The 27,750-nt window shown below is 42.1% G+C and overlaps 2 protein-coding genes across 4 annotated transcripts in view; both read left to right on the top strand.

The window, feature by feature from the left end:
• FBXL7 (F-box and leucine rich repeat protein 7) overlaps positions 1–27,750 on the top strand; it is a 399,261-nt gene that overhangs the window by 346,702 nt on the left and 24,809 nt on the right. The window lies entirely within an intron of this gene.
• Positions 1,320–26,384, top strand: LOC130274550 (uncharacterized). The gene is made up of 5 exons (XM_056522990.1): positions 1,320–2,222; positions 6,264–6,331; positions 23,090–23,293; positions 24,375–24,809; positions 26,373–26,384. Exons 1-5 carry the CDS (start codon positions 1,346–1,348, stop codon positions 26,382–26,384), a joined length of 1,596 nt encoding a protein of 531 aa, XP_056378965.1. The 5' UTR covers positions 1,320–1,345.

The following is a 27,750-nucleotide window of genomic DNA, read 5'->3' as shown; positions in this document are numbered from 1 at the left end:
TAATGTTGAAGTGAAAGAGAAGTCTGCGAGTGAGCAGAGAGACAGCGAGAAACTGTCCAGGAACTACCCTAAGGCCCATGGGACCAAGTCCTTTGCAAACGGGAAGACAACTCCTAAAGGAGGAGAAGAGCTGGATCAAGTTGGCTCAAAGGAAGAGACAGGCCAAGAACAGGTGACGGTCAGAAGACAAGAGAATGTCTCAAGTTCCTGCAGCGAGAGTGAAGAGACCACTGTAAGTAAGAGATCTCGGAAAAACCGAGCTGGACTTTGTAAGAAAAGAGAGCAGATCCAGAATCTTGAAGAAACCTTACAGATGATTTCTTCAAAATTGGCACAAAAAGAAGAAGAGGTATATTACCTGATGGAGGACAAAGAAAAATCGCTTGTAGACTTGAAGAAAGAGAAAGAAGTGAAGCTTCAGATGCAGAAAGATATGGAGATCCACCAAAGTGAGCTTGTGGCTCTGCAGGATGAGCTGTTCCGCTCCCAGGGTCATGTGACCAGCAAGGAGAGCGAATTGGAGAGGCTGGTCCAGCAGTTGTCACTCAAGGAGGAAGAAGTGAATGTTCTGTCTGAGGCATATCGGGCTCTACAAAGTGATCACCAGGCTAGGTTGGTAGCCATGGAAGAGCTTGAGAATGAGAAAGTGGTAATGGCTCATAAGGTGCAGAGCCTGGAGGCGCAGAACGAAATGCACATCAAGTCTCATGCAGCTACCTTGGATTCGCTGGGAAGGCAGACCTCCAAACAAGAGGCTCAGCTAAAAGTCTATGAGCAGAAAGTGTCCGAGATGGAGCTACTGAGTAAAGACAATGAGCAGATGAGACAACAACTGCTGTCCCTGGAAGATACTGTCAATAACTTGACAGAATTGCTAGAAAGAGAGAAGGTGAACTCCTCTAAACTCAAGAGTGAGCAGCAGAAAAACTTAAAGCTGGAAGGGGACATGAAGGTCCTAAAAGAAAACAGTGACCAGGCTGCAGCAGAACTGCACAAAGAGAAACTTGCCGTTGGGAGACTTGAAGCGCAAATTGCTCAGTTGTATGAAGAACTCAGAATGAAAACCGAGAGTCTGCAGAAGAAGCTGCTGGAGATAAAGATGCCTCCTCTAAAAGTGTCAGAGTCTGAGCGAAGGGCTCAAGAAACAAAGCAGCTGAAGCAAGTCTCACAAGAAGCTCCGGAGTCTGGATGCAGAGTCCGTGATCAGAAAAATAAAGGCGGTACAGACATGGATGGTCGGGGCCAGAGAAGCTCACACTACAGTCCAGCCTTTGGTGAGAGAAGGCAGAGGCCTGAAAGGACTACCTTGTTTGCAGCCAGTGTCCAGGGCGTTGCCGTGAGCAACATGAAGAATGTAGGAGGCTCCAAGGAAGTCTTTGGAACACCAGTTGTGAAGAACAGTTTCTATAAAGTGAAGCTGAAAGTTCCTGAAGACTTGCAGCAGATGTGCGTAAAGGAATCGGCTCATAAAGACTTTTCAAAGGCAGTGGAAGCCTTTTCGGTGTCTTATGACTCAGAGAATGCCCAGCTGGTCATCTTGTCTGACAATGAAGTTACCATTCAGAGGGTGAACATGTTGGGTACCATCCATTTCCGAAGTCTTCGGACAAAATTGTCTGTGATATCGAGAATCAAAGAAGCCAGAAAGAATCTGGAAAGCTTATGTCTGTCAGTGTCTAGATTCCATGTGCAGTTTGATGTACGAAAAGACTTGATGCGCTCAGTAATCGGCACTCATGGCACAAATATACAACAAGCAAGGAGAATCCCTGGGGTGACTGCTGTTATTCTTGATAAAGATACATGTACGTGTCATGTGTATGGTGAGAACCAAGATGCTGTGAAGAAGGCAAGAAGTTACCTGGAGTTGGCTGAGGTGGAAATGTGGGTTCCCCGAAACTTGGTGGGAAAAGTCATTGGGAAGAAAGGAAGGCACATTCAGAAGGTTGTCGACCAGTCAGCGGTTGTCAGAGTGAGAGTTGAGAGTAATAAGAAGAGCTCCCAAGACGAGGGAATGGTCCCCTTTGTATTCCTGGGCACAAAGGACAGTGTTACTAAAGCAACCATTCTACTGGACTACCACCTCAAAAGGTTGAAGAAAGTGGACCAACTTCAGCTAACTCGACCAAAGAGAAGGACAGATGCATGGTCGTGTGTGCACTGTCTTTTGAAGACAAGTGCTCATCCCCAGTGGTCTGAGCAGAGAAGGGGGATATGTGACAGTGTGGCAAGGAAAGGGTGCATTTCCCACACTGATCCTGCAGAAATCTCCACCTGTGGACTAATCAATGAGGCAGCAGAAAGGGGAAGGGTCCTTAAAAGGAAGAGAAACAGAATAATCTGGGCTCTCCCCTAGACAGAAGTGGCTGTTAGAGGGGGGAGACACCGTGTCCAGTGCCAGGCGGGCATAGCAAGGGCTGCTGAGGACACAAGCGTGGACTCCCGGAGTGAGAGACGCGGCTCCTGTAACATATAGCAAGGTGGCTGTACGAATGGGACTTTATGTTCAAATGTGAACTGTGTCTTATAAGGCTGCAGGACTTATTGTGTTTAAACTGACAGGGAAAAGCCCATCAGTTATTAGTCAGGGCATGCTACATGTGTAGTGAGTGGCTAGACGGCCTAGGAGTTATTTTTATGTTTTGTTTATCCTGCATCCCGGTTAATAAACCTGGCGAGGAGCCAGAATTGCAGAAAGGACTCATTGTTTGCCGGTTTATTGAGAAGAAACGCATCCTGTGGCGTGGTCCAGGACGATCCCAGAGCTAATCCCCAAGACGGATCGTCACAATGCAAAATTGCTACATGATGATGTGTTTCCCTCTTTATGCACTGAAGCTGGCACGTTCCCGGAGTTTTTCCAGCAAGATGGTGCACCACCACATTATGGGTGTCAGGTCCGAGCATTCCTAGATGAACAGTTTCCTGGAAAATGGATCGGTCGTCGTGGGCCAGTTGAATGGCCCCCAAGGTCTCCCCAACTGACCCCCTTAGACTTTTATCTTTGGGGTCATCTGAAGGCAATTGTCTATGCTGTGAAGATACGAGATTTGCAGCACCTGAAACTACGGATACTGGAAGCCTGTGCTAGCATTTCTCCTGTGGTGTTGCTATCAGTGTGTGAAGAGTGGGAGAAGAGGGTTGCATTGACAATCCAACACAATGGGCAGAACATTGAACACATTTTATAAGTGGTCAGAAACTTGTAAAAAACTAATGAAAGAATAAAGTTACGTTAAAACCAAGCACATGATTGTTTTTCTTGTGAAATTCCCAATAAATTTGATGTGTCACATGACCCTCTTCCTATTGAAAAAACAAAAGTTGGATTCAAAATGTTCGACTTCAAAATGGCCGCCATGCTCGCCACCCATCTTGAAAAGTTTCCCCCCCTACCATATACTAATGTGCCACAAACAGGAAGTTAATATCACCAACCATTCCCATTTTATTAAGGTGTATCCATATAAATGGCCCACCCTGTATAATGTAAAGATTTTTCACTGGCCCAACATACATGGAACTCATGGGTATGAAAAGTAAGAAGAATATGAGAGGACAGACATTTTGTTCAGTCACCAAAGTTGCAAGCACAAGATGTTTTAGCTCACAAGCATAAGTGAACAGTCATTGTTATTGTGAGGTCAGAGCATCAGTCTACTCAAGTTCAGAGTCTAACCATGGGGGTTGGTCAGAGGGACTGTAGCAAAGCTCTACTTCACCAAGATCCGAAGGTTGTAGGTGGAGTTATGGAATAAGACATTATATGCTCTTCATGTAGTGAAAAATAAGGTATTTAATTTATGCCGCCGGGCGCTGTGTCAATTTATTGAGCTCAGCTGAGCTGCACAGCCGAGCGTCCCTGAAGCCGACCAGGGACCAATCGCAGTGGTCCGGCGGCCGGTGCTATTGGTCTGTCAGTACAGATGGACCAATAGCGGTGATATTGTGGGGGTCTCCTCCTTCCCTCTCTCCTCCATTGCTTCACACAGTGAAGCGATTGGAGTAGAGGGGGGCCCGTCAGAGGAGGCCACCCGCAGCACTCAGGATCGGAGCTGCGCTACGATCCTGAGTTAACCCTGTAGACGCTGCGGTCACTGTGACCGCAGCGTCTATTAGGTTTACAGAGGGAGGAAGCTCCCTCAGTTCCAGATCAGCGCTCTGCAAAGTGAAAGATGGTTGCCATGGCAAATGGAGGATATGGTTGCTATGGCAACTGGAGGATAGAAAGATGGTTGCTATGGCAACTGGAGGCCTGAAAATGGCCTCCGTTGTCATGGCAACAGAAGATGAGTGTAAAACTAACAGACATAGGCATAATTCAGTGGGGGTACAAATGTGTACTATACGTTTCAAATGAACCATCGTTTGTTGAAACCATCGTATGTTGAGGGATCCGTGCAATGTTAAATATAGGACGTTATACTCACCTGTCCCTGCCGTCACCGCTGCCCTGGATATCGCCGTCCATCGCTGTCGCCGCATCCCCAGGGTGTCCCCGCCGCTCTGGAACGTCTCTGTCGGCTGGGGTCGTCATTCCTGATGACGACGATGGAGAGCGACTGCGATGCAGGGGATCCCGAAGAGGACATTCCCAAGCGCCGCGGACATGTAAGTAGCTATCATCGGAGCTCCCGGGGCACCGTAAGCGGCTATCCGGCGGCAGCTGAAGCAGTCTGCGCTGCCGGATAGCCGTTTATGCCATGGCCCCGACATACAAAAGCATCGTACGTTGATGCTGCCTTCAACATGCGATGGCCTCTGAGAGGCCATCGCATGTTGAAATTATCGTATGTCGGGGACATCGTAGGTCGGGGGGGGTCACTGTATACCCAAAAATAGCCCCCCCCCCCAAAAAAAAATCATCAACACATCCCGCAAAAAAAGAGTCCTCACACAATTGCGTCAGTGAAAAAATAAATGTTATGGCTTACAGAATACGGCGACTTACAAACATGATTTTGTTTTAGAAAAAAAGTTTTTATGCTATAAATGTACTAAAATATAAAAAAATATATATATAAATGAATTTGGTATCGCCATAATCGTATCAACCTGCAGAGTGAAGTTAACATGTCATTTATATCTACAGAATGAAGTTAACATGTCATTTATAACTACCATAACGACCTAAAAAAATTATAAAAAAATGCAGAATAGATTTTTATTTATACCACCTCATAAAAAAATTTAAATGATCAGTGTCACATGTACCCCAGAATGGTACCAATGAAAGCGTCAACTTGTCTCCCCAAAATATTTTTGCACCCCAAGGCCTCTGTAACTTTATATGATGCCAACAAAATATCGTAAACTAAAAGGAGGCCCCAAAATCCGCACAGCACGCCTTCATGTCTGAAACCTGTGTGTGAGTCACAAAGCGCACAATGGCCACATGGGAAATTTCTAAATATGTCAGAATTTGGGGGATAAATCTTGAGTTATATTTCTGTCTCAACACCTACTGTGTTACAGAAAAAAATAGATTAAAATGAAAAATCTGCAAAAAAAAAGTTTTACAATTCCACCTCCACTTTGCTTTAATTTCTGTGAAATGCCTAAAGGCTTAATAAACTTCTTTAACCCCTTCAGGACCAGGCATATTTGGGCCTTAACCCCTTAAGGACTCAGCCCATTTTGGCCTGACAGTTGTCTCCTTGATAAAGCCCTGTGAGGGGCGAAACACGTCGGGGTAACAGCAGTTTATTTTAAACTTGCACCTCATCGTGTGAATATAGTTACATACAGTGAATACAATGAACCATTGATTAATTTCACGATCTCTGCACTTCTATCCAGCCCACACCCGCAGTGCACAGCGTGGTGTGGGGCTGGCTTATCCCTATAACTAGCCAGCATTGACACACATTGCTGGAGACTGTGTCTACTTGAGTCTATATTGGTCTCCAGCCACCCCAATAGCCAGTGGTGGTTGGATATCAACCAAGGATATATTTAATATCAATACCCTTTTACTGATACATGTCTAGTGGAGGCCTTTAATAATGTGCCCCATACTCTATAAAGGGCCAATATAGTACAGTCCCTTGTGGTAGCTGGGATCACTAGTAGTGCATTGAGCGAGCAGTGATCATAAGAATTTAAGTACGGAATATTCACACTGTATGAGTTGTGTTTTTAAACGTTATGTTCTCATGTACATTTTATAAGCACACATTAAAAGTTAAGTATTATCCATTACTTGTCAACACGCTTATAAGAGGGTTTTCTTTTTTAACCCCTATGAGTTAATTCTTTGTTAGGAGCCCTAGGAGATGGGGACACGCGCTCTGGAGCTGAGAGGCAGAAAAAGAGGAAGCAGGGGACCAAGGTGAGTGACGGGCTGGGATTCACATGCGGGCGCATCCTGCGATGCAAACCCCAGCCCCTCCGGAAGCAGGGGAGAGCAGGGAAATGCGCACACGGCCAGCACTGGCGGCTGGAGCGCAAACCGTAACAGACATTTTGTAAATAACCCCTTTAGGTGTTTCACAGAAATTAACACAAAGTAAAAGTGGAATTCAAAAATTATATTACATTTTTTGCAAATATAATATTTTGCTCTATTTTTTCTGCAACACAGCGGCTGCTGACAGGGAAATACAACTCAATATTTATTCCCCTAATTCTGACATATTTAGAAATATCCCATATGTGGCCCTTGTGCACAACATGAGTCACACACAGGCCTCAGACATGACGGAAAACCTTGTCGATTTTGGGTTTTCCTTTTATTTAAGATATTTTGTAAACACCTTATCAAGATGCAGGGGCCTTTGGGTTCTAAAATATTTTAGCAAGAAAAAATGATGTTATCATGGGTACCATTTTGAGGTACATGTGACACTGATCCCTTTTTATTCCATATTTTATGAGGTGATACGAAAAAAAAAATCGGTTCTGCCATTGTTTTTTATTACATTTTTGACTGTCATTTTTCATGCATTAAAAATAACATTTTATTTTTGGTCTGCCGTTCGGTACGATAATGGCGATACCTAATTTATATAAGTTTTTATTGTTTATCTCATTTATATCACAAAATTGAGTAAACATTTTTTTGGGGGAGTGTCAGAAAACCCACCTCAGAAAACCCACCATTGCTCAAACATGCAGCAAGAAACTCCCTTGCAATCTGCCTGTGTGAACTTACCCTATTAGTGAAAAAAAGAGTACCTGTCAGCAAATAGAACTTTTAATATAGTGTTCCTTGTGTTATTAGCAGACACGTTCCCGTTCTCATAAATATGTTTAAAATGTAATAGAAAAAAATGGCCACTATGTGGTTCTGTTCTGTTCCCTGCCACAATTAATACAGTGAGTTTGGTCACCTCCCGGCCTGGCAGGAGACCAAACTCAGGAAGTGTTTCTCTGCACTGAGCTTGATTGACAGCTGCATGGAGCCTCACTAAAAGCTGCAAAGAGTGGGGTAACATTCGAGGATGAAATGTGAAAACTGGTGTGCCCCTCAGAGGGAAGGCGTGCTGGCCTTACCGAATTTTAAGTAGTATTTTCTGGCTAAGATTATCAGGATCTTTGCCCAAGGTAGGAAATCTATAGTGGGCCCTCATTGTATTCAGCAAGGGATGGAAAGCATGGCATTGCCAGAGGCATTAGAATCAAACCAAATTGTAGTATCCGCCTTGTATGGCCAAATGGTGAGTAAGGGGTGGGACTATTTTAAGAAGTTGTTTAATATCAAGGGAAGCCCTATTTTCACTCCTATATGGAATAACATAAAATTATCAGAATTTGGCACCGTACCAGACGTATTTGGTGGATTTCTCACGGTATAACATATGTTTCACAAATAGTAAATGAGGGTAACATTCACAGTATTGAAACTATGCAAAGGTTGCATGGGATTAATAAAAATCTATATTTTAGGTATTATCAAGTTGCACATGCATTTAAGAACACTCAGAATAAAGATTATTTACACATACAGGATCCCTTTATGATAGATATGATTCAAAAAGGGATAACAGGGAAAAAATTGATGTTGAATGTATATAGATGTTTAATACAGGAGGACTTAGCAAGATATTTGGGTAATCTTAGATGTCATTGGTAACGGGATGTAGGGGATATTAATTAAGTTAAATGGAACGAAACACTGAGGAATGCCAGAAATTGCTCAGTAAACAGTAATGTAACACTCACGTTTCAGAAGACAGGAACCCCGGTGGATGTGGATCCGCTGGACCTGTGTGAAAGATGACTCTGACTGTACCAGGAAGCAGAGTCTAAGGTGCTGCTGGTTTTCACCAGAGCCCGCCGCAAAGCAGGATGGACTTGCTGCGACAGGCGGCACCCAGGTCGCCACCCCTGGCACGGCTCGACCACACGCTGAGAAGATGCGAGGCACAGGAGGGACAAGGCAGCTCGTAGTCTGGATAGCAGAAGGTCAGGGCAGGCGGCACGGTTGAGTAGTCAGGACATAGCAGGATGTCAATAGGCAGGCGGCAGAGAAGTAAGGTCGGGTCACAAAGCGAAGGATCAGATACATGGCAAGGCATAAACAGGAATGCTTTCTCTCAGGCTCAAGGCAACAAAGATCTGGCAGGGGAGTGAGGAGGGTGGAGGAATATATAAATGAGCCACAAGTGAATCACACTAATGAGCGCACTGGCCCTTTAAATCTTAAAGCTTCATCACACGCGTACCCTAGGGGACAGGGAAACGCGCACCGGAGCAGTGAGGCAGAGGCTGGGGCAGGAGAAGCACCAGGTGAGTGATGGACTGGGGCTCGCCTGCGGGCGCATCCCGCGATGCAAGTCCCGGCGGCAGCAGCAGGTAATGGGACCATGCACTCACGGCCAGCGTGTGCGGCCAGAGCGCATAACGTAACAAGTAATTACCAGTTAATACAGCTTAAAATTATTTATAGGATATATCTCTCCCCAAGCAGCTCAAATTGTATGGATATAAGGAAGAGGATAAGTGCCCCAGGTGTAGGGTTGAAAAATCGGATTCTATGCATATAATTTGGGGTTGTAAAATAATAAAAAAATACTGGGAAGAAGTGTTGTATACGATAAACGAGGTCAGAAGCGGCGTGTGAAGCGGTTTTGGGAATAACGGGGGACTTTGGAAGACATAAGATCTTAATGTCTAAGCTGCTTTTTTTTTGGCACGGTTGCTTATTCTCCGGGTATGGTTGTCGAAGGAATGCTCCAATATCCAGGAATGATGAAATTTAATCAGAAAATTTAGAAAATATGAATTTTTACGTGCCGGCTCATCCCTCAGAAGGAGGGAAAAGTTAACTATATATGGAAGGATTGGGAGATGTAGTTCAGTATTTGGGGATCTGGGGATTATAATATATATATATATATATATATATTTATATATATATATATTTTTTTTTTCTCCTGCTCTGCTGAGAGGAGGGTAGGATTGGGTGCTACTTTCCTTATTTGTATAGGACATGTATATATCACATGTATTGTTTAGATATAAATAAAACATTCTAAATGAAAAAAACTAATCTGCAAAGAGCCTCATTTAAAGCTGCAAATAGACTCACTGAAACATGCATAGATCCTCACTGAAAGCTGCACAGAGCTTGAAGACTTCTATTCATCACAACAGTGCAACCATATGAGGGCGGAAGTGGTCCCCCAGCAGGCTTCAGTAATGTCATACCTGCTAGAAAACGCAGACTTTCTCCTGCTAGGAGATTTCACTATGTGAGCAAGAATAAAGGTAAGATACAGACCTTTTTTTTAAAGGGTGGTGGTGGTGGTGGTGGTGGGGGGGGGGGGTGTTATGAGTAGTTGGGGATCATAGCCTGAGTTAGTTTAGAAAGGTTTATTTGGTGACAGATACTTTTGAAAGTTTACTGCCTTTACATGTTGTATACTTTGAAATACATTTTTTAATAATCTAAAATATCTGATATTTTGGCACCTATTTGATCTTGCTGTTGTTAGAATACTTGAATTTTACAGTATTTTATTTATAGATAAATAAATCAGGGACAATTTATTTTTTTTAAACATTGTAAAAAGTGAATGTGACTATGTGACTTATTTATTCCTTCTACTCCAGGTCCAATATTTATTATAGTTTTTAGCCTACATTAGACTTAACAAGAGGCAGTGCGCCCATTAGGTGAATATGGCATATGCCGTACTGAGAGAGAGACTGGTACACTGCTGATACAGTTGGTTCTCTTCTTGGTCTTTGCTTTATATATTTTTTTTAATACATGTAGGACTGTGGTGTGCTGTGCCACTGGGCTTATACAGAATGTTGGCGACTGTAGTATGAAAAGAAATAAGCACTAAACCTAACAACCATCCAGAACATACAGGGTTACAAAAACTTGGACTATTCAAAGGGACCTTGGCAAAAGTGCAGAATGGAGGAATATAAACCTAGAGAGAACTTGTGAATGATGATTTCATCATTTCTGAGCACTTGTTTTATCTATGGAATCTACGTTAATTGCTCATGAAATGGAGTTCCTCTGGTAAGGGTGCCACATTCTCATGGCATCATCTCCGCATAATTAGACTTCACAGCCTGAACATACAGGCTTCCAAAAAATGTCCTAAAGATGGGAAACATTCAGCATGGAAGATGAGTTTATCTTTATAGAAAGTTATTTTATTCAAAACCCCTAAAAAATCTAACTGTGCTGAAGTAGGCTGATGTGTGATCACTAGATAGAGGGGAAAAATAGAGGAACTAGTTCCAGAAATAACGCTCACACATTTATCAATACTGTGTTAAAAACAAACACACTAAAGAATGTAGAAATTGTAAACATTAAAGGGGGTCTTACAGAATGACAACCCCTGCCAATTTGCATTTTGTCATAAATCAGGACCCCCCTCTGTAACTCAAAATGAAGAGCCTTTACATTACATGGATGCCTATTTATTTGAGTGTGCAGACATGTCTTCCTATTTAGGTGATAACAGGGATTAAAGAAGCCAGATCTGGGTTCTTATAAACCCCTTAAGGACCAAGCCCATTTTCACCTTGAAGGAGATATCCAGTGGTGAAAAACGTATCCCCTATCCTAAGGATAGGGGATAAGTTTCAGATCGCGGGGGGTCCGACCGCTGGGGCCCCCCGCGATCTCCTGTACGGAGCCCCGACAGCCCGCGGGTAGGGGGCGAGTTGACCACCTCTGCCTTTGGCAATCTCCGGCTTTGCCATAGAGTTGTATTGACAGCGGTGGTCAACACGCGCTATCTGGCCAGCGAGCCGGGGCCCCGTACAGAGAGATCGTGGGGGGGCCCCAGCGGTCGGACCCCTAGGATAGGGGATACGTTTTTCACCACTGGACTACCCCTTTAAGGACCAGAGCATTTTTTGCACATCTGTCACCACTGTCACTTTAAGCATTAATAACTCTGGGATGCTTTTACTTATGAATTTGATTCCGAGAAAGTTTTTTCGTGACATATTTTACTTTAACATAGTGGTAAATTTTTGTTAATACTTGCATCATTTCTTGGGGAAAAATTCAAAAATTTCATGAAAAATTTGCATTTTTCTAATTTGAAGCACTCTGCTTGTAAGGAAAATAGACATTCCAAATAAATTATATATTGATTCCCATATACAATATGTCTACTTTATATTTTCATCATAAAGTTGACATGTTTTTACTTTTGGAAGACATCAGAAGCCTTCAAAGTTCAGCAGCAATTTTTTTATTTTTTACAACATTTTCAAAATCGGAATTTTTCAGGGACCAGTTAAGTTTTGAAGTGGATTTGAAGGGCCTTCATATTAGAAATACCCCATAAATGATCCCATTATAGAAACTGCTCCTCTCAAAGTATTCAAAATGACATTCAGTAAGTGTGTTAACCCTTTAGGCGTTTCACAGGAATAGCAGCAAAGTGAAGGAGAAAGTTCAAAATCTTCATTTTTTACACTTGCATATTCTTGTAGACTCAGTTTTTGAATTTTCACAAGGGGTAATGGGAGAAACCCAATTTCTCTCAAGTAAGTAAAATACCTCAAATGTGGATGTAAAGTGCTCTGTGGTTGCACTAGAGGGCTCAGAAGGGATGGAGCGACAATGGGATTTTGGAATTTTGCTGAAATGTTTTTTTGGAGGGGCATGTCACATTTAGGAAGCCCCTATGGTGCCAGAACAATAAAAAATAACCCACATGGCATACTATTTTGGAAACTATACCCCTCAAGGCACGTAACAAGGGGTCCAGTGACCCTTAACACCGCATAGGTGTTTGACGACTTTTTGTTTAAGTCGGATGGGTAAATTACATTTTTTTTCCACTAAAGTGCAGTTATTTCCCCAAATTTACCATTTTTACAAAGGGTGATGGTAGAAAATGCCCTAAAAATTTGTAACCCCATTTCTTCGGAGTATGGAAATACCCCATGTTGGTGCCAGAACAGTAAAAAATAACCCACATGGCATACTATTTTGGAAACTATACCCCTCAAGGCACGTAACAAGGGGTCCAGTGACCCTTAACACCGCACAGGTGTTTGACGACTTTTTGTTTACGTCGGATGGGTAAATGAAATTTTTTTTTCCACTAAAGTGCAGTTATTTTCCCAAATTTACCCTTTTTACAAAGGGTAATGGTAGCAAATGCCCTAAAAATTTGTAACCCCATTTCTTCGGAGTATGGAAATACCCCATGTTAGGACGTAAAATGATCTGCGGGCGAACTACAATGCTCAGAAGAGAAGGAGTCACATTTGGCTTTTGAAAAGCAAATTTTGCTGAAATGGTTTTTGGGGGGGCATGTCGCATTTAGGAAGCCCCTATGGTACCAGAACAGCAAAAAAAAAAAAAAAACACATGGCATTCTATTTTGGAAACTACACCCCTCAAAGAACGTAACAAGGGCCTTAAAACCCCACAGGTGTTTGAAGACTTTTCATTAAAGTCGGATGTGTACATGAAAAAACTAAATTTTTCACAAAAATGCAGTTTTTTCCCCCCAAATGTTACATTTTTTACAAGGGGTAATAGGAGAAAATGCCCCCCCAAATTTGTAGCACCATTCCTTCTGAGTAAGGAAATACCCCATGTGTGGACGTCAAGTGCTCTGCTGGCGCACTACAATGCTCAGAAATGAAGGAGCGCCATTGAGCTTTTGGAGAGAGAATTTGTTTGGAATGGAAGTCGGGGGCCATGTGCGTTTACAAAGCCCCCCATGGTGCCAGAACAGTGGACCCTTCCCACATGTGATCCTATTTTGGAAACTACACCCCAGTCACAGTCACACCACAGTTCCCCCGTTCTGCCCTGACTACCGTGGGTGGGCAGAATGGGGGAACCAAACTTTAACCTCCCTGTCCCCAATCTGCTATTGGTCGGTCACTTCTAACCGACCAATAGCAGGGATTGGAGGGGTGGCACCCCTGCCACCTCCCTCCTATCCCTCCAGGGGGATCGGAGGTATCTTGGACAGCCCCGATCCCCTTTATTTTCCGGGTCACCGGAGACCTGTATGATCCGGAATCGACGCAGATCGTTATTCTGAATTGACCCCGCCAGGGGTTTGCTAGGGGTGCCTGCTGAAACATTTGCCCAGTGAGCGGCGGGGACCGGAATTCCCACGGCCATACAGGTATGCACCTTGGTCCTTAAGTACCAGGGAGCCAGGGCATGCCTGTACGCCCTTGGTCCTTGAGTGGTTAAAATGTTTTGTCCTTGTGACAAATGTCCCTTTAAGACAAATGTTTAGAAATAATACATCATATATTACATTTCTAGCATAGAATTTTATTTGAAATATCTTATTTCCTCTACAGCAGAAACATGAAGTGATCATAGGACAAGATCAATGATAAACAACCAGTAAAAATATTCTTATTGATGCGTAGGAACATCTACATTTACAATAACTGTCTTTATTGAGCCATGGCTAGAGTGCAAGCATCTTCCTGATGGAAATGAACATTTGTTATTTTCCAATGATTTCTCAAAACATCTATCAAATGAAATATCATTGCATTTAAATAGGCCTTTTGAGATGCAATGTCTTAACTAGCTTGAAGAATTTTGCTTGACTTTTTGAGGCTGGATTCACGTATGTTCGGCATAGTTTCCCTACGGCGTGCAACGGAGGGAAACTGATGCTAGAACTGATCCCGATCATTTGAATGAGACAGTTCACAATCATCCAGCGTCTCAATTTTGACTTATCAAAACCTGTGCAAGGGAAAAGTTGTCCAGTTGCTCATAGCAACCAATCAGCGCGCTTCTTTCATTTTTCAGAAGCCTTGTCAAAAATTAAAGAAGCGAGCTGGTTTGTTGCTATGGGCAACTGGGCAACTTTTCCTCTGCACAGTTTTTGATAAATCTCCTGAAACAGACCTGAAAGGCTCCTGAAACAAACACCATTGAGGAACTGGAGAATGACATCAGTGACATGCAGACACAACTCGATGAGCACTTGGGAGCCGGGTGCGGAAGGAGCTTCATCATCAGGAGAAGAGGGTGGCAGGTTGCCCGTAAGGCAGCAGCTAAGCCGGTAAGTAGGTAGCATGGTTGGGAGTCAGCAGGGTGACAGCAGTGGGAAGTCTGGAGCCAAACGTGCCCGGCATAGACCATCTGCTTCACGGCAGCCTACCTAGCCAGGGTCAAATGTTGAGAAGAAAAGAAGGGGAAAAAAATGGAAAGGGCGCTCCTAGTGCAATACGTTTAGGAATTGATGTGATCCCCAGCTTACCAGACTGTGTTGTGCTGAGGGCACAACACCTGGATGTGCGTGTAGACTCGCTCATTGTTGGGAAACCTCTTGCCGGTATAGAGGTGGCAGCTTCCACGTAGATCAGGTCCTCAGCAGGGGCGCCGGTAAGGTTACTTGAAACAATCAGTAATGTATCCCAAAAGGAAATAAAGAAACGTGGTTGGACTTGATCCGCTGGTTGGACTTGATGGACGTATGTCTTTTTTCAACCATACTAACTATGTGGATTCTTAGCGCCGTCCTCATAAAAATTCTTAGACCAGTTGGTTCACGAATAAACCCTATTCCTGAACCAACTGGTCTAAAAAAAAAATGATGAGGACGGCGCTAAGAATCCACATTTTTATTTTTTTTATTTTGGAATACAACACTGATTGTTTCTCCTGCTATTTACAAGGGTCCCAATGTTGGCACCACGGCCCTGCGTCAACATATGCAGCGTCACCATGAAGCAGTCTGGGAGAACCGTGGTTCCGAAGTGGTGGTCCAGCATGCTGCAGCAACCACTGTATCAACCAGTGACATGCCGCTCCCTGTTTCAGCCAGCCAAGGCTCCACCACCTCAGCCAAAGGGAGCTGTCTGTCATTCCCATCTTCTGTTGGTCCAGATGCTCCTGCTCCTCCTACTTCTCGTCAGTCATTCCGGCAGCAAATCATCACCAAAGCGATTTCCAAGACAGAGCAGTATGTGCCCACTCATCCAACAGCGCAGAAGCTGAATGTGCTCCTGTCCAAGTTGCTTGTGCTGCAGTCCCTCCCTTTTCAAGTGGTGGACTCTGCACCTTTCAGAGAACTGATGGCTTGTGTTTCAAGCCGTAATTCATTTTCTTGAGCCATTCGGTGTGTACCAAATTGCACGGCAGCGCTGACGTGTGGAGTTGGTCAGAGACATTACATGTCAGGGACATTACATGTCCTTTACAGCCCACTGGGGGATTGTGGTTCCTGCACAGCCGCACTAGCAACTTGGCCAGGTAACGCCGCTTCTGCCTCTACACTCTCACGCCATTGGTCCTGCGACAATGTCCGACTCTGCCTCCTCATCCTCCAACATGTCCTCAGCCTCCACTGCACGGACAAGTTACAGTGCCCCTCCAGCATACCAAGTTTGCAGGGCACGGCAGTGTCATGCTGTTCTTCATCTGGTTTGCTTTGGCGAACGGAGTCACACAGGGGAGGAACTGCTCAAAATGATTCGTCAAGAAAACAAATGATGGCTTTCTCCGCGACAACTGAAAATGGGAACCATGGTGATCGACAACGGGAAGAACATCTTGTCAAGGAAGCCTGAGCCATGTGCCCTGCATGACACACGTGTTCAATCTGGTTGTCAAGCGGTTCCTAAAGCGTTCCATCCATCTGCAAGACATTCACTGGTACACTGCAAAGCACACCCTCCTTGAGCTGCAGCATCAGAACGGCATCCTCCAACATAGTCTGATATGCGACGTTTCCACCCGTTGGAATTCCACCCTCCATATATTGGACCGACTATAAGAACACAGAAAGGCCATCAACAATTACTTGATGATCCAAGCGGATAGGGGTACTCCCCTGTGTAACTTCGATGTCAACAAGTGTTAGTTCATATGTGACACCTGTCGTTTGCTCAGGCCCTTTGAGGAGGCCACATTATTTGTTAGTCGCCAGGATTACGGGATGAACGCCATTATTCCACTGCTTCATTTTCTACAACAGATGGTAGTACCAATGGCTGGTCAGGGCATTGGAGACGTGGCGCCTACATCTCACGGCCACATGAGCCCTGTGGGGCTGAACTGGAAGAGGAGGGGGAAGGGGACAGTGGAGCACAGGCAATGTGTAGCAAAATGGGTGGTTTTTATACTCAGCTGACAGGAGAGGAGGAGCAGGAGCAGCTAGAGGAGCTATTAAGGTGATGAGGAAGACAAAACAGAGGACCTAGACACACCTTGGCAGTATGCAGTGGAGATGGAGGCAGGGAGTCCCTCCAAGTAACTTGCACAAATGGCACGATGCATGCTCACATGCTTGTATAGTGACTGCACAAAATGGGGGCCTTTTTTTACACCCACTGAGAGGGAGAACAAACTGACTTACTACAGAGACATCCAGTTGGCCGATGCCTATCTGTGCCATCGTTCATCCTCTCGCAGGTCTGACTGGGGGGCCCTCTGCACTCACTTTCCACTGCCATGGCTGTTGGGGAGGGGTGGGGTGGCAGGAGCAGTACTAGCTCCATCAGCAGCAGCCTGAGTCTACAGTCGCTGATCAGTAGTTTTCTTCACCCGCAACAGCAACTAGTCAGCAGCAGCAGGTAGACCTTGAGCAGAACCTGAACCAGCAGGTGGTGGCATACTTGGATATGACCCTGCCAAACCACATTGAAGATTTGCTGAACTTCTGGACAGCCAAACTGGATTTGTGGCCCCAACTAGCAAAGTTTGCCCTGGAAAAGCTGTCTTGCCCGGCCAGTAGTGTGGCATCAGAGAGGAGGTTTAATGCAACGGGGGCCATAGTTAACCCCAAGGAGAACTCGCCTGTCCACCAAAAATGTGGAGTGACTGATCTTTGTCAAGATGAATCAGGCTTGGATCAGCCAGGTTTTCCACTTACCAATGCCTGATACATCAGACTAGATTATCCATGGTGCCACACCAACACTTTGACAAAAGTGACCGGTTTCTTCTGTCTACCTGCTTCAGCTACTATTCTGATCCTGCCACCTGCCTAATGCCACACATCTGATGCCAAGTGTTCCTTCTTTTACCCACCTTCGTCAGCGGGTACTGGTATTGCCACCCCCCACCCCACCCGTCACTGAGTCACTTTAAGGACTCCTGATGCTGCTGCCACCTCCAGGCTCTGTCATTGTGCCGTCCTATGGTCTCGTCATGCTGCTGTCATCTCCAGGCTCTGTCATTATGTCACTCTGCAGACTACATAGGCTGCCGCCACCTCCAGGCTGTGTCATTGTGCCGCCATGTGATCTCCTCATGCTGCTGGCACATTAAACTTGTTAATCTCTTCAAAATCGTCAATTGACATTTAAAAAATCTCTTTAATCTCAATTGTGAGGCCCTATGGTCTCATCAGGCTGCTGCCACAGCCAGGCTCCAAGGAGCGATAAAAATAAACTGTAACATGGCACATATGTTCAATCTGGTTGGTAAGCAGTTCCTTAAGTCTTCCACCCATCTGCAAGACATCCTAAAAATGGCCAGGAGAGGGAGGACAAACTGACACACTAGACATTGTGCCGGTCTGTCGCTTACATAGGCTGACGCCACCTCCAGACTGTGTCATTGTGCCGCCATATGATCTCATGCTGCTGGTGGCACATTAAACTAGTTAATCTCTTTAAACTCTTCAACTGACATCTCAAAAATATCTTTAATCTCTTCAATTGTGACGCCATATGGTCTCCTGACCCTGCTGCCACATCCAGACTGCTGCAGTGATTCTACTAGTGACTGTAATCTGCATGTCATACTGAATAACAGTATTATTTCACTACCCCAGCACACTCCCTATGCGTGTTACGGCAAGGCAAAGTGTTCTACACCCCTACTGAGGCTCTCTGTATCCCGGAAATAGCTGTTTTTAATAGCAATTTGGCGTGAATATATTCGAATTGAACCAAATTTTTTCGGAAAATTTGGCGAATAGGTCGAATTAAATTTTAGAAAAATGTGACCATCTCTAGCGATTATCATTGCTACTCTGATCCTTTGCCAAGTGTGATTTCTTAAAACAAACAGTGCTTTTCAAACAGTGTATTCATCCCTTAGTGTTTTCCTGCTGTGTTGCATTACAACCTGGAATCAAATTAAAATGGATTTTGTGCCATTTGATTTACACAATGTTACTACCACTTTGAAGGTGCAAAATATTTTTTTACTGTGACAAAAAAAGTAAGACAGGTATCTCATCCTCCCCCCCCCCCACTGAAAGTAAATACTTTGTAGGGTTATATGGTGCAATTACAGATGGGGTATGTCTTTATTAGCTTAGCACACTAGGATTATTGCCATTTTTCCAGGCAAAACTGCCTTCAAGTTAGATTGGTTGTCACATTGTACAGAAGTCTTCATATCATGCCACATCAACTGTATCCTCAATTAAATTGAGGTCAGGTTTTTGAGTAGGCGATGTCCGAGACATTGAAATGTTTCCCAATAACCACTCCAGTTAAGCTTTAGAAGTATGTTTCGGATCATTGTCATGCTGGAAGGTGTATCTCCATCCCAGTGTAAAATTTCTAGCAGACAGAAATATGTTTTTCTCAAAAATGTCCCTGTTTTATCAACATCCATCTTTCCTTCAGTCCTGGACAGTTTTCTCTCTCTGATAATAAAAATCATCCATAAAACATGATTCTGCCACTACTTCAGAGTGTTGTACATAACTCCAGGTATGATGCTTTTCAGAGCCCTTGGGAGTTGTGGTCCAAGCTGGTTACAAATATCAGCTATAAAGCAGCTTTCTCTCTTTAAAATTAAAGTGTACCTATCTTTATAAAATATTGTTTTAGAAAGCTGCCTGGTTTTATTAGATAAACCCTCCAAAGTAAGCTCTCTTACATGTCAGTTACACGGAGTTACTTCTTTCATTACTTCTCTTACCACTCACAGTACAATACATCACATATCTCTCTTTGCTATGTCGTGACATAGTGCTGGTGAAAGTACACTGAACAGGTTGGAACTGTGCTAGTCTGATGATTTACACAGCATACTACTATAGATGCTATGTAAAGGGAAAATGGGTTACTAATGCACTGGTCGAGTTTTTGCAAGGTACCATGTGAGCATAAATGAATGAAACAGCAGGACAGCAAGGAAAGGATTAAACTAAGCAAGGATAATGTATACACTGATGTTACAGGTAATGAACACAGTGGGGGACATTTATCAATGTTGGTGTAAGGTAGTAAAAATTATACCCATTTGCTTGGTGTATTGTTTGCACAGTTGGTCAAAATTTACTAAAAAGGCACACAGGACTTGATAATTTTTGCTCAATTATAGAAACCAGTGGGTGTCAGAGATTGATTTAAGAATTGTGCGCTAGCATCTGACACTTTTGTAGGTGTGTTATTAGGTGGTGTAGATTTGCGCAAAAAAAAAGTAGGCTTTGCGAGAGAAAAAAATTCGAAATTTAATTTGCGCAAATAATAAATACAGCTCCACTGCAACAAGTGGCGTACAGTGCACCCAACAGTAGACAATTTTGAAATACACAGCCATCATGTTAATAAAACAAGATTGGCGTGGTGGGTTTTACATCAGAAGAATGTCTAGGGCTGAATCCAGGAAAATATTTGAATTTGAATCACTGATCCCTAAAGGTCTGAATTCAGACATAGAATTGTTTGGTTTTTTAGAACCTTCTGACTAGGGGATGGGTTCTTCCTGACAACCGGTCGGGGGCAGGCTGTACTACCAGAGCTCCGACGGGCCCTCAGGTTGAACCTATCTCCTACATCTACTATCAATACCCCATGGTCCATAGTCTTCCCCTCTGGTATGCTCACTTTCATCATTTTTCTTTTTATTTCCATTACTATGTTCACTCTTTTGTTTAGTATTATTCTGTATTTTCATTTTTTTCCCTCAGTTAAATGAATATATGAAAAATCCAAACATAAATATATTTATTTTACCCCTTTTCATTTAATTCCATATTTTAGCAATTTTCATATTTATTCCATATATCCCACATGCACCATGTCTCTTACATTCCAACTTATTTCTATTTTTATTTTATTTTTATTTTTGTTCTATAACAGGGATGTATTCCTATTTTTACCTTTCTGTCATTTCATATTATTTTATTTATATCAATAGTCTTCCTTTAACGCCAGGACAGTGAAATATCATGTTCCTTTTTTCCACTATCATTATTTTTAAATGACTTGCTGCTGTTGAAATTACTTGCTAAGGTGGGCCTGAAAACGCATCCAGCCACATCCAGTCAGGGGTCGGAACATTAAGGCAGCACTACGAAGTTGCTGCTAGAAGGAAGCCAGTGTACAGTAACACTATCTCCGGACTACTAACATCAAGGGAGGTGCAGCACACCAGTCTATGTTACCTTACATTGATCTGTTCAATTGCAGAGGAGCAAGTATCCTTTTATAAGTGGAGAATTACTTTTTTTGTTCCACATAAAGCCTAGAGCATACACTGTCACCAGACATGCCAGATAGATATTGCAAAAAGCCCTTTGCTCACAATTCAACCAAAATAATGCAAGGTCTTAATCGCACCAATGTGTTTAGTAGATATACTGAACATCACGTCAACACGCATAATTGAAAAGTGCAAGTAAACAAATCAGTAGACTCACATTTGATGTCTTCTATCTTCCTTTTCACGTACCCTTACGGATATACAGGTTAATATAAACAAAAAGTATGACTGGACTTGTGCCATCCATTGTGCTATGATATACTGTAATGTCTGACCTTATGTAAGTCATTTTGGTGATATACAGAAAAGTTAGGAACCACATAGGCTATCAAATAAATGGAAGTTGTTTGAAATGACAGTTCTTATTAAAACAACTACCATCCTAAACCTTGTTTAACCTTTTAATAAATTTATCTCCACTTGTATATGACAAAGTACTATTGTGGAGTACCCTGCACAAAATGGCTTACCTATTCGGCTCTAAACATCTCAATAAGGCAACTTTCTGGATATGGACTTCACTCAGCTATGGGCTGCAGACAGAGTTAGGAGCATGGAGAAAGGTGCCTCACTGAGGTATTGATATACCGAATTGAAAACAAAGATATTGGAATATAGAATAGGGTTGTGCAGCTCAACAGCGATAAATGTGCGAGGTTAACTGCAAACTCTCAATCAAAGAGAGGTGTGGAAATAGTTTAATTGTCATAAAAGGGAATATTCAGTCCTCAGCCCACCACCTATTGCAAAATAGCTGCATGTTGGATGTTTGTTTTTTCTAGAGAAAATGATTTACACAAAAAATCATAAAACTAACCAATTTAATCTAAAATATATAACGTAAAAACAATTGTGTATACACAAACCGCAGGGCCCTACGGTTGTGTCTGTATAAATCGTTTTTTATTTCATTTTAGGATTTCGTCCATTGTATTATTTGTAGGACTGTATAATTTGCAGGACCTTGCTGGTCAAAGGACTAACAGAACACTTGTTGCTCAACCAGCGTATGGTCTAGTATATTCTCTGCTATTTCTTGGATTTATTATCATCCTTTACATATGCCAGTGAATGTAAGACAAATTAGAAGATACCTCGTGTCTATGGAGATATCAAGTGATATTTAGGAATAATTGAGCTGTTTTATACAGACACAATGTAGGGCCCTGCGGTTTGTGTATACACAATTGTTTTTACACTATATATTTTAGATTAAATTGGTTAGTTTTATGATATTTCTGTGTGAATCATTTTCTCTAGAAAAAACAAACATCCAACATACAGCTATTTTGCAATAGGTGGTGGGCTGAGGACTGAATAATCCCTTTTATGACAATTAAACTATTTCCACACCTCTCTTTGGGTGAGAGTTTTCAGTTAACCTCGCACAACCCTATTCTATATTCCAATAAATTTTTACCCAATTTGTGAAGTGCTCCAGTGAGATGATGGCTGTTCGGACTCATTTAGAAAAAAAGAAATTATCTATAGAAACCTATGTATTTGAACAAGATCAGCAGGGTACTCCTGTACCAACCACTAATCTGATTCATATACATAAAAAATTAGAGAACATCCTGTCCAAAAGGCTTAGAAATGGGAAGTAAAAATGGTTAAACTATAACAAAAACTCCAGCTGGAGATCTGGATGGTATTGATTTTAACCAGAAATGGGTAACCACACTTAGAGAACAATCCAAAGAACTAGTGAAACTCATTATAGCCAGGAGACAAGAGCTTATTCGAGAACTAAGTAATGAAATAGAGGAAATAAAAAAGGATTTGGATAAATGTCAGAGAGATAATGAATTTCAGAAACAACAGGAAATAATTTGTATAAAGTTAGACAAACTAGAATCAGAGATTATGAATAGGAAAACAAAAAAACTGTTATGGCAGACAGCTAAGAATCCAATCAAACCTGTCAAAAATATGGAAAATAAAGATATCATCCCATTACAGAATAGGTTTGCCCCCTTGACGGAAGATTTTTGAGGGGATGGCCAAACACACAGGGCCCCACCATGATACAATCATTCCCACAGTCAGCACGAGGGAGAAGGGAAGTCATCACACCATGTATAGAATGTCACATCAAAACCACGGTTATCAACCAAATGATCAGAATTACAAATATAATGAAAATACACACCAGAATCAAATACATCAGTATTCACCACGCACATATTAACGGAATCAAACTCAACACAGGTTGCCACGTCCACATCATCACCGCTATCACTCTCCATTGTCACACACTATGACAACACAGGATTCAGCACACAAATATCACAGTCAGAATCAAGCACAACAAATGCACAACCATACTTCACAGTTGACAGTGACACAATTGAGAATCCAAATGGACTCACTACATCCGACAACATCATATCCTACAACACCCAAAAAAAGAGGGTAAGTAGAAGAACAGGAAGAAAGGGATTACAGAATACAACCTCCACAAAAAATGGGAAAGACACACTAGCAGTTACTGAAAGCACTATAATAAATCTCAGTGATCATAAACTTACTGTAGAACAGGAATCCATTTTAAACAAGGGTTTAATATTTGCACCAGACCATTCTTTGAACAATATCAATGTATAGATTGGGGTAGAAAAGTATGTTCGTAATTTATGTTTTAAAAAAAATACTTTCAGAGAAATCCTTTGGAGCAAATCAAATCCACACCCAAATACATACATACAAATTGCAAACCAAAATCATGGTTTTACCCACAGACTGAAATGGGTCCAGATTTGATATCCTTCAAAAAAAATCAGTGAAAAGTGATTTAAGATCACTTAAACATTCAAAATCCAAGAATTACAATATCAGTATAAAAGAAAAAAGAGCTATACAAGAGCTCCAATCACTGGTGGACATCAAAATCCGCCCTGCCGATAAAGGAGGGGCGGTCGTGATATTGAATACCAAAGACTATAATGAAGAATGTCTGAGACAGTTGCCTTACTCCTCCACTTCAAAAATGTTAGATCCCACCACATACTATAGTATAGAATTACACAATCTATGTAAGAATGCACTGGAAAATGAGATTATCACAGAGAATGAATCTAAATTCATACTGGACACCCCTGAGCGTTTACCTGTGTTTTATTGTTTGCCAAAAACACATAAAAAATATTTTCACCCTCCCGGTAGTCTCTGGTATTGGGTCATTAACAGCTAATTTATCACAATACATTGACCATTTCCTTCAGCCATTCGTCCATCAAACTGGTTATTATTTAAAATGCACAACACAGATTATCAGTTTATTAGAACAATTCACATGGACATCAGAATATATTCTAGCCACTCTGGATGTAAATTCATTATACACCATTATAGACCATAAATTAGGGATTTCAGCATTCACAAGATTTTTGAGAAAGGCAATATCAAACCAGAACAAGTTAATTACATTACAGCAGCAATAGAATTTATATTGACACACAATTATTTTTACTTTGACGGCAATTATTATTTACAGCAATCAGGAATGGCTATGGGCACCAGGTTCGCCCCGAGCTACACCAAGTTATTCATGGCGGCATGGGAGGAAGACATAATTACCCCTGTACTCGGCGTGAACCTGGTGCTCTGGAGATGTTACATCGATTGCATTATTTTAATTTGGCGGGGTGCCCAGTGTGAGTTGGAGAGCTTTATTCTCGGCTTAAACACTAATAGCTATAGTCTCAAATTCACTTCCACCATCAGTAAAACCAAAATAGAATTTCTAGATTTAGAGATATTTTCTTCTGACACCCAACTCCAGTGCAAGACCTTTACCAAACCAACTGCGAAAAACAGCTTTATCAAGTTTGACAGCTGCCATCTACCTAAATGGTTGATAAATGTCCCTAAAGGAAAATACAGAAGGCTGAAACGCAACTGTACCTCAGACATTCATTTTCAAGAAGAAGTAAAGAATTTACTCAATTTTTGGAAAAACAATACCCTCCACAAATTTTAGAAAAATCTTTGAATGAAATCAATAAATTAGATAGGGCAACCATTTTTGAAGTACGGGAAAAGAGTCCAGAGACAACTGAACAAAAACCAAAATCATACTTCCATTTAATAAAGATTATAAAAAAGTAGAACAAATCATTTATAAACATTGGCATCTAGCTCAGAGAGATAAAATTATTGGGAGTTATTACCATCAAAATCACAGATAGTCTATACAAGGGTCCCCAATCTGGAGATTACCATAGTGCCATCAATTAAAATACCGGCTGTACAGAACAAATCACAAACATGGATGACCACCAAGGTTTTTTTTCCGTTGCAGTATTTGTTCCAATTGTCATCTGTCAGGAGGCCAAAGAAAGATACAGGAGGTACATTCCACAGTGAACTCATTCCAATGGAAAATTTCTAATTTAATAACAACAAAGAGGTGATCTACCTTCTACAGTGCAGTTACAACAAGCAATACATTGGCAGAACCAAAAGGCCCTTCAAAGTCAGAATCTCTGAACACGTATATAACATCAAAAAAGGTTGCCCGAAACACCCCCTCTCTAACTATTTTGCGCAATTTCATAATAAAGATCCCTCAGGACTGTTCTTTGTAGGTATTCAAGTTATAAGAAAGGCTTTAAAAACAATGTTTTTTCACCGGAGTACCCCTTTAACACAATGTGGAGGAAGTTAAAGGGGTACTCCGGTGAAATAAATTTTTTTTAAATCAACTGGTGCCAAAAAGTTAAACAGATTTGTAAATTACTTCGATTAAAAAATCTTAATCCTTCCAGTACTTATTAGATGCTGAATACTACAGAGGAAATTATTTTCTTTATGGATTTCTTTTCTGTCTGACTACAGTGCTCTCTGCTGACACCTCTGTCCATTTTAAGAACTGTCCAGAGCAGCATATGCTTGCTCCGGACAATTCCTGACATTGACAGAGGTGTCAGCAGAGATCACTGTGGTCGTGACAGAAAAGAAATCCCAAAAGAAAATAATTTCCTCTGTAGTATACAGCCGCTAATAAGTAATGGAAGGATTAAGGTTTTTTTAATAGAAATAATCAACATATCTATTTAACTTTCTGGCACCAGTTGATTTTAAAAAAAAAGTTTTCCACCGAAGTACCCCTTAAAGGATGTCCAAGGCTGAGAGTCAGAAAATATTTGAATTTGAGAGTTTAGAACCAAGGGGCCTCAATTCAAATTTGGAATTATTCAGATTTCTGTGAAGGAATGGACTTCGCACTGGGGCTCACCCTGTGAAATACCAACCGGACGATCCCCAGTACGGCCTCCATCCCAGACACCCTACTTCTGTGACCTCGGAACTGCACTGCTGTCTGTCATTTTTATTTCTTTTTCCTTTCTATTTCCTTTTTATTTTAAATTGTATCCCCATTTTACTTTTATCTTTATTGCCATTTTCATTTACATTTTATCTTTTTATTTCCTATTCTACACTTCTACAATATATATTTATCTCTATTTCTATGTTTGTTCTCCCCTTTTAGGAAAACATATGATGAACAATGTCTCCTTTATTGGATATACATTTTTATTAAGATATGTATCAACTATATTTACTTTTTGGGTAGAGGATTTAATGTCTATTGGAGGAGTAATCAGCAGCTCTACCTGATCCATTCCGAATTTTGGGAGAGATCGGGGAGCAATCCACTCCTTGTTTTGTATAAATTACAGATAAGAATCAGGTGGGAGACTCCCAAACCATATAAAAAGCTAGCCTTTTGTCATTATATCATATACCACTGAAGAAGGGGTACAGAATTACTTAATACACCCCGAAACGCGTTTGTTTATATTTGTTGAAACCAGCACTTGAACCCTATTCACACTGAGGATATTAGCATTGATGCATCTTCCTGCCATTTGAAGCATACAGGAAAGCTCTGCATTACATTGCAAAGGGAAACAAAAACCTGAAACTTAAGCCTGCACAAGTTTGCCAGCATAACTATTACTTCTATTCATATTCAAGCAAAGAACTTTTAAAACAACACAGAGCGCGCGCTCTACACCGCCTGGTCAGCTGACCTGCAATCAGCTGACTGCCTATGTCACATGCCACCGGGTGCTCGCTGGAGAGAGCAGTCGCACACAGTGCGAATCCATTACCACCTCCAGCTAGAGCTGAGGAACAACGTTACCGGAATGACGGGGAGCAGTGAGTGGCCTGCTGTGCCAAAACTATTCATTCACAGGAATCTATTCATCCTTGCTGGGGACACAGCACTAATACATAACACAACTGTGATACTGTCTGTGCAGGACTTCGCTACATGTTTCCCTTTTGCACGACTCACAGGATTCACTGCGAAACCCGTCATCATTTTTCTCCTATAGGTCTGGCAACACTCAAATCTACATGATCACTGTATGACATATTGAATCGTTTTTTATTTCATTTAAATGGGCACTGTCACCAAATTGTTTTTCGATATGTTGTACTACTTATGTACTACAACATATCTCTAATATACTTTTATTTATTTTTTTTTCATTAAAATTTTTAATTTACATTTAAAAACCGGCCACTAGGGGTCTTCCTCCTAGTGGCCAGCTGCAGCCTGACGTGACGTCACGCTTGAATTAGGACTGATCCCAGCCGGGCATCGGTCCTAATTCAGTCAGGCTGCGCTCGCTCCCTGCCTGTCAATCAGACAGGCGGGAGCAAGCGCTTTGTAGGAAGTGGATGCGCGCAGGCTCCCGGGGACCAGGCCCGGCACTTCCATAAGGCAGACCAAGCGGTCGCTTAAGGGCGCACGGACCAGAGGGCGGAAAAATCAAGGAATTTTTTTTTTTTTTAAGTTGCGCCCCGCCGCCCGCTGGGCTGTTTTGTTTGTGCCGTGTGTGTTGCTCGCTCATAGA

The sequence above is a fragment of the Hyla sarda genome, chromosome 5 (assembly GCF_029499605.1).
Source record: "Hyla sarda isolate aHylSar1 chromosome 5, aHylSar1.hap1, whole genome shotgun sequence".
Lineage (NCBI taxonomy): Eukaryota > Metazoa > Chordata > Amphibia > Anura > Hylidae > Hyla > Hyla sarda.
The sequence above is the reverse complement of the archived record's forward strand: the minus strand, read 5'-3'. Positions and strand labels throughout refer to the sequence as shown.

Excerpts from the sequence above, each read along its gene's own strand:
- LOC130274550 (XM_056522990.1), top strand. The coding sequence starts at position 1,346 with ATGAAGAATGTAGGAGGCTCCAAGGAAGTCTTTGGAACACCAGTTGTG. Across the intron at positions 2,223-6,263 it reads GAGAAGGGGGATATGTGACA|GAGCCCTAGGAGATGGGGAC; the intron begins GTGTGGCAAGGA and ends ATTCTTTGTTAG. Across the intron at positions 6,332-23,089 it reads AGAGGAAGCAGGGGACCAAG|GTTGCCACGTCCACATCATC; the intron begins GTGAGTGACGGG and ends AACTCAACACAG.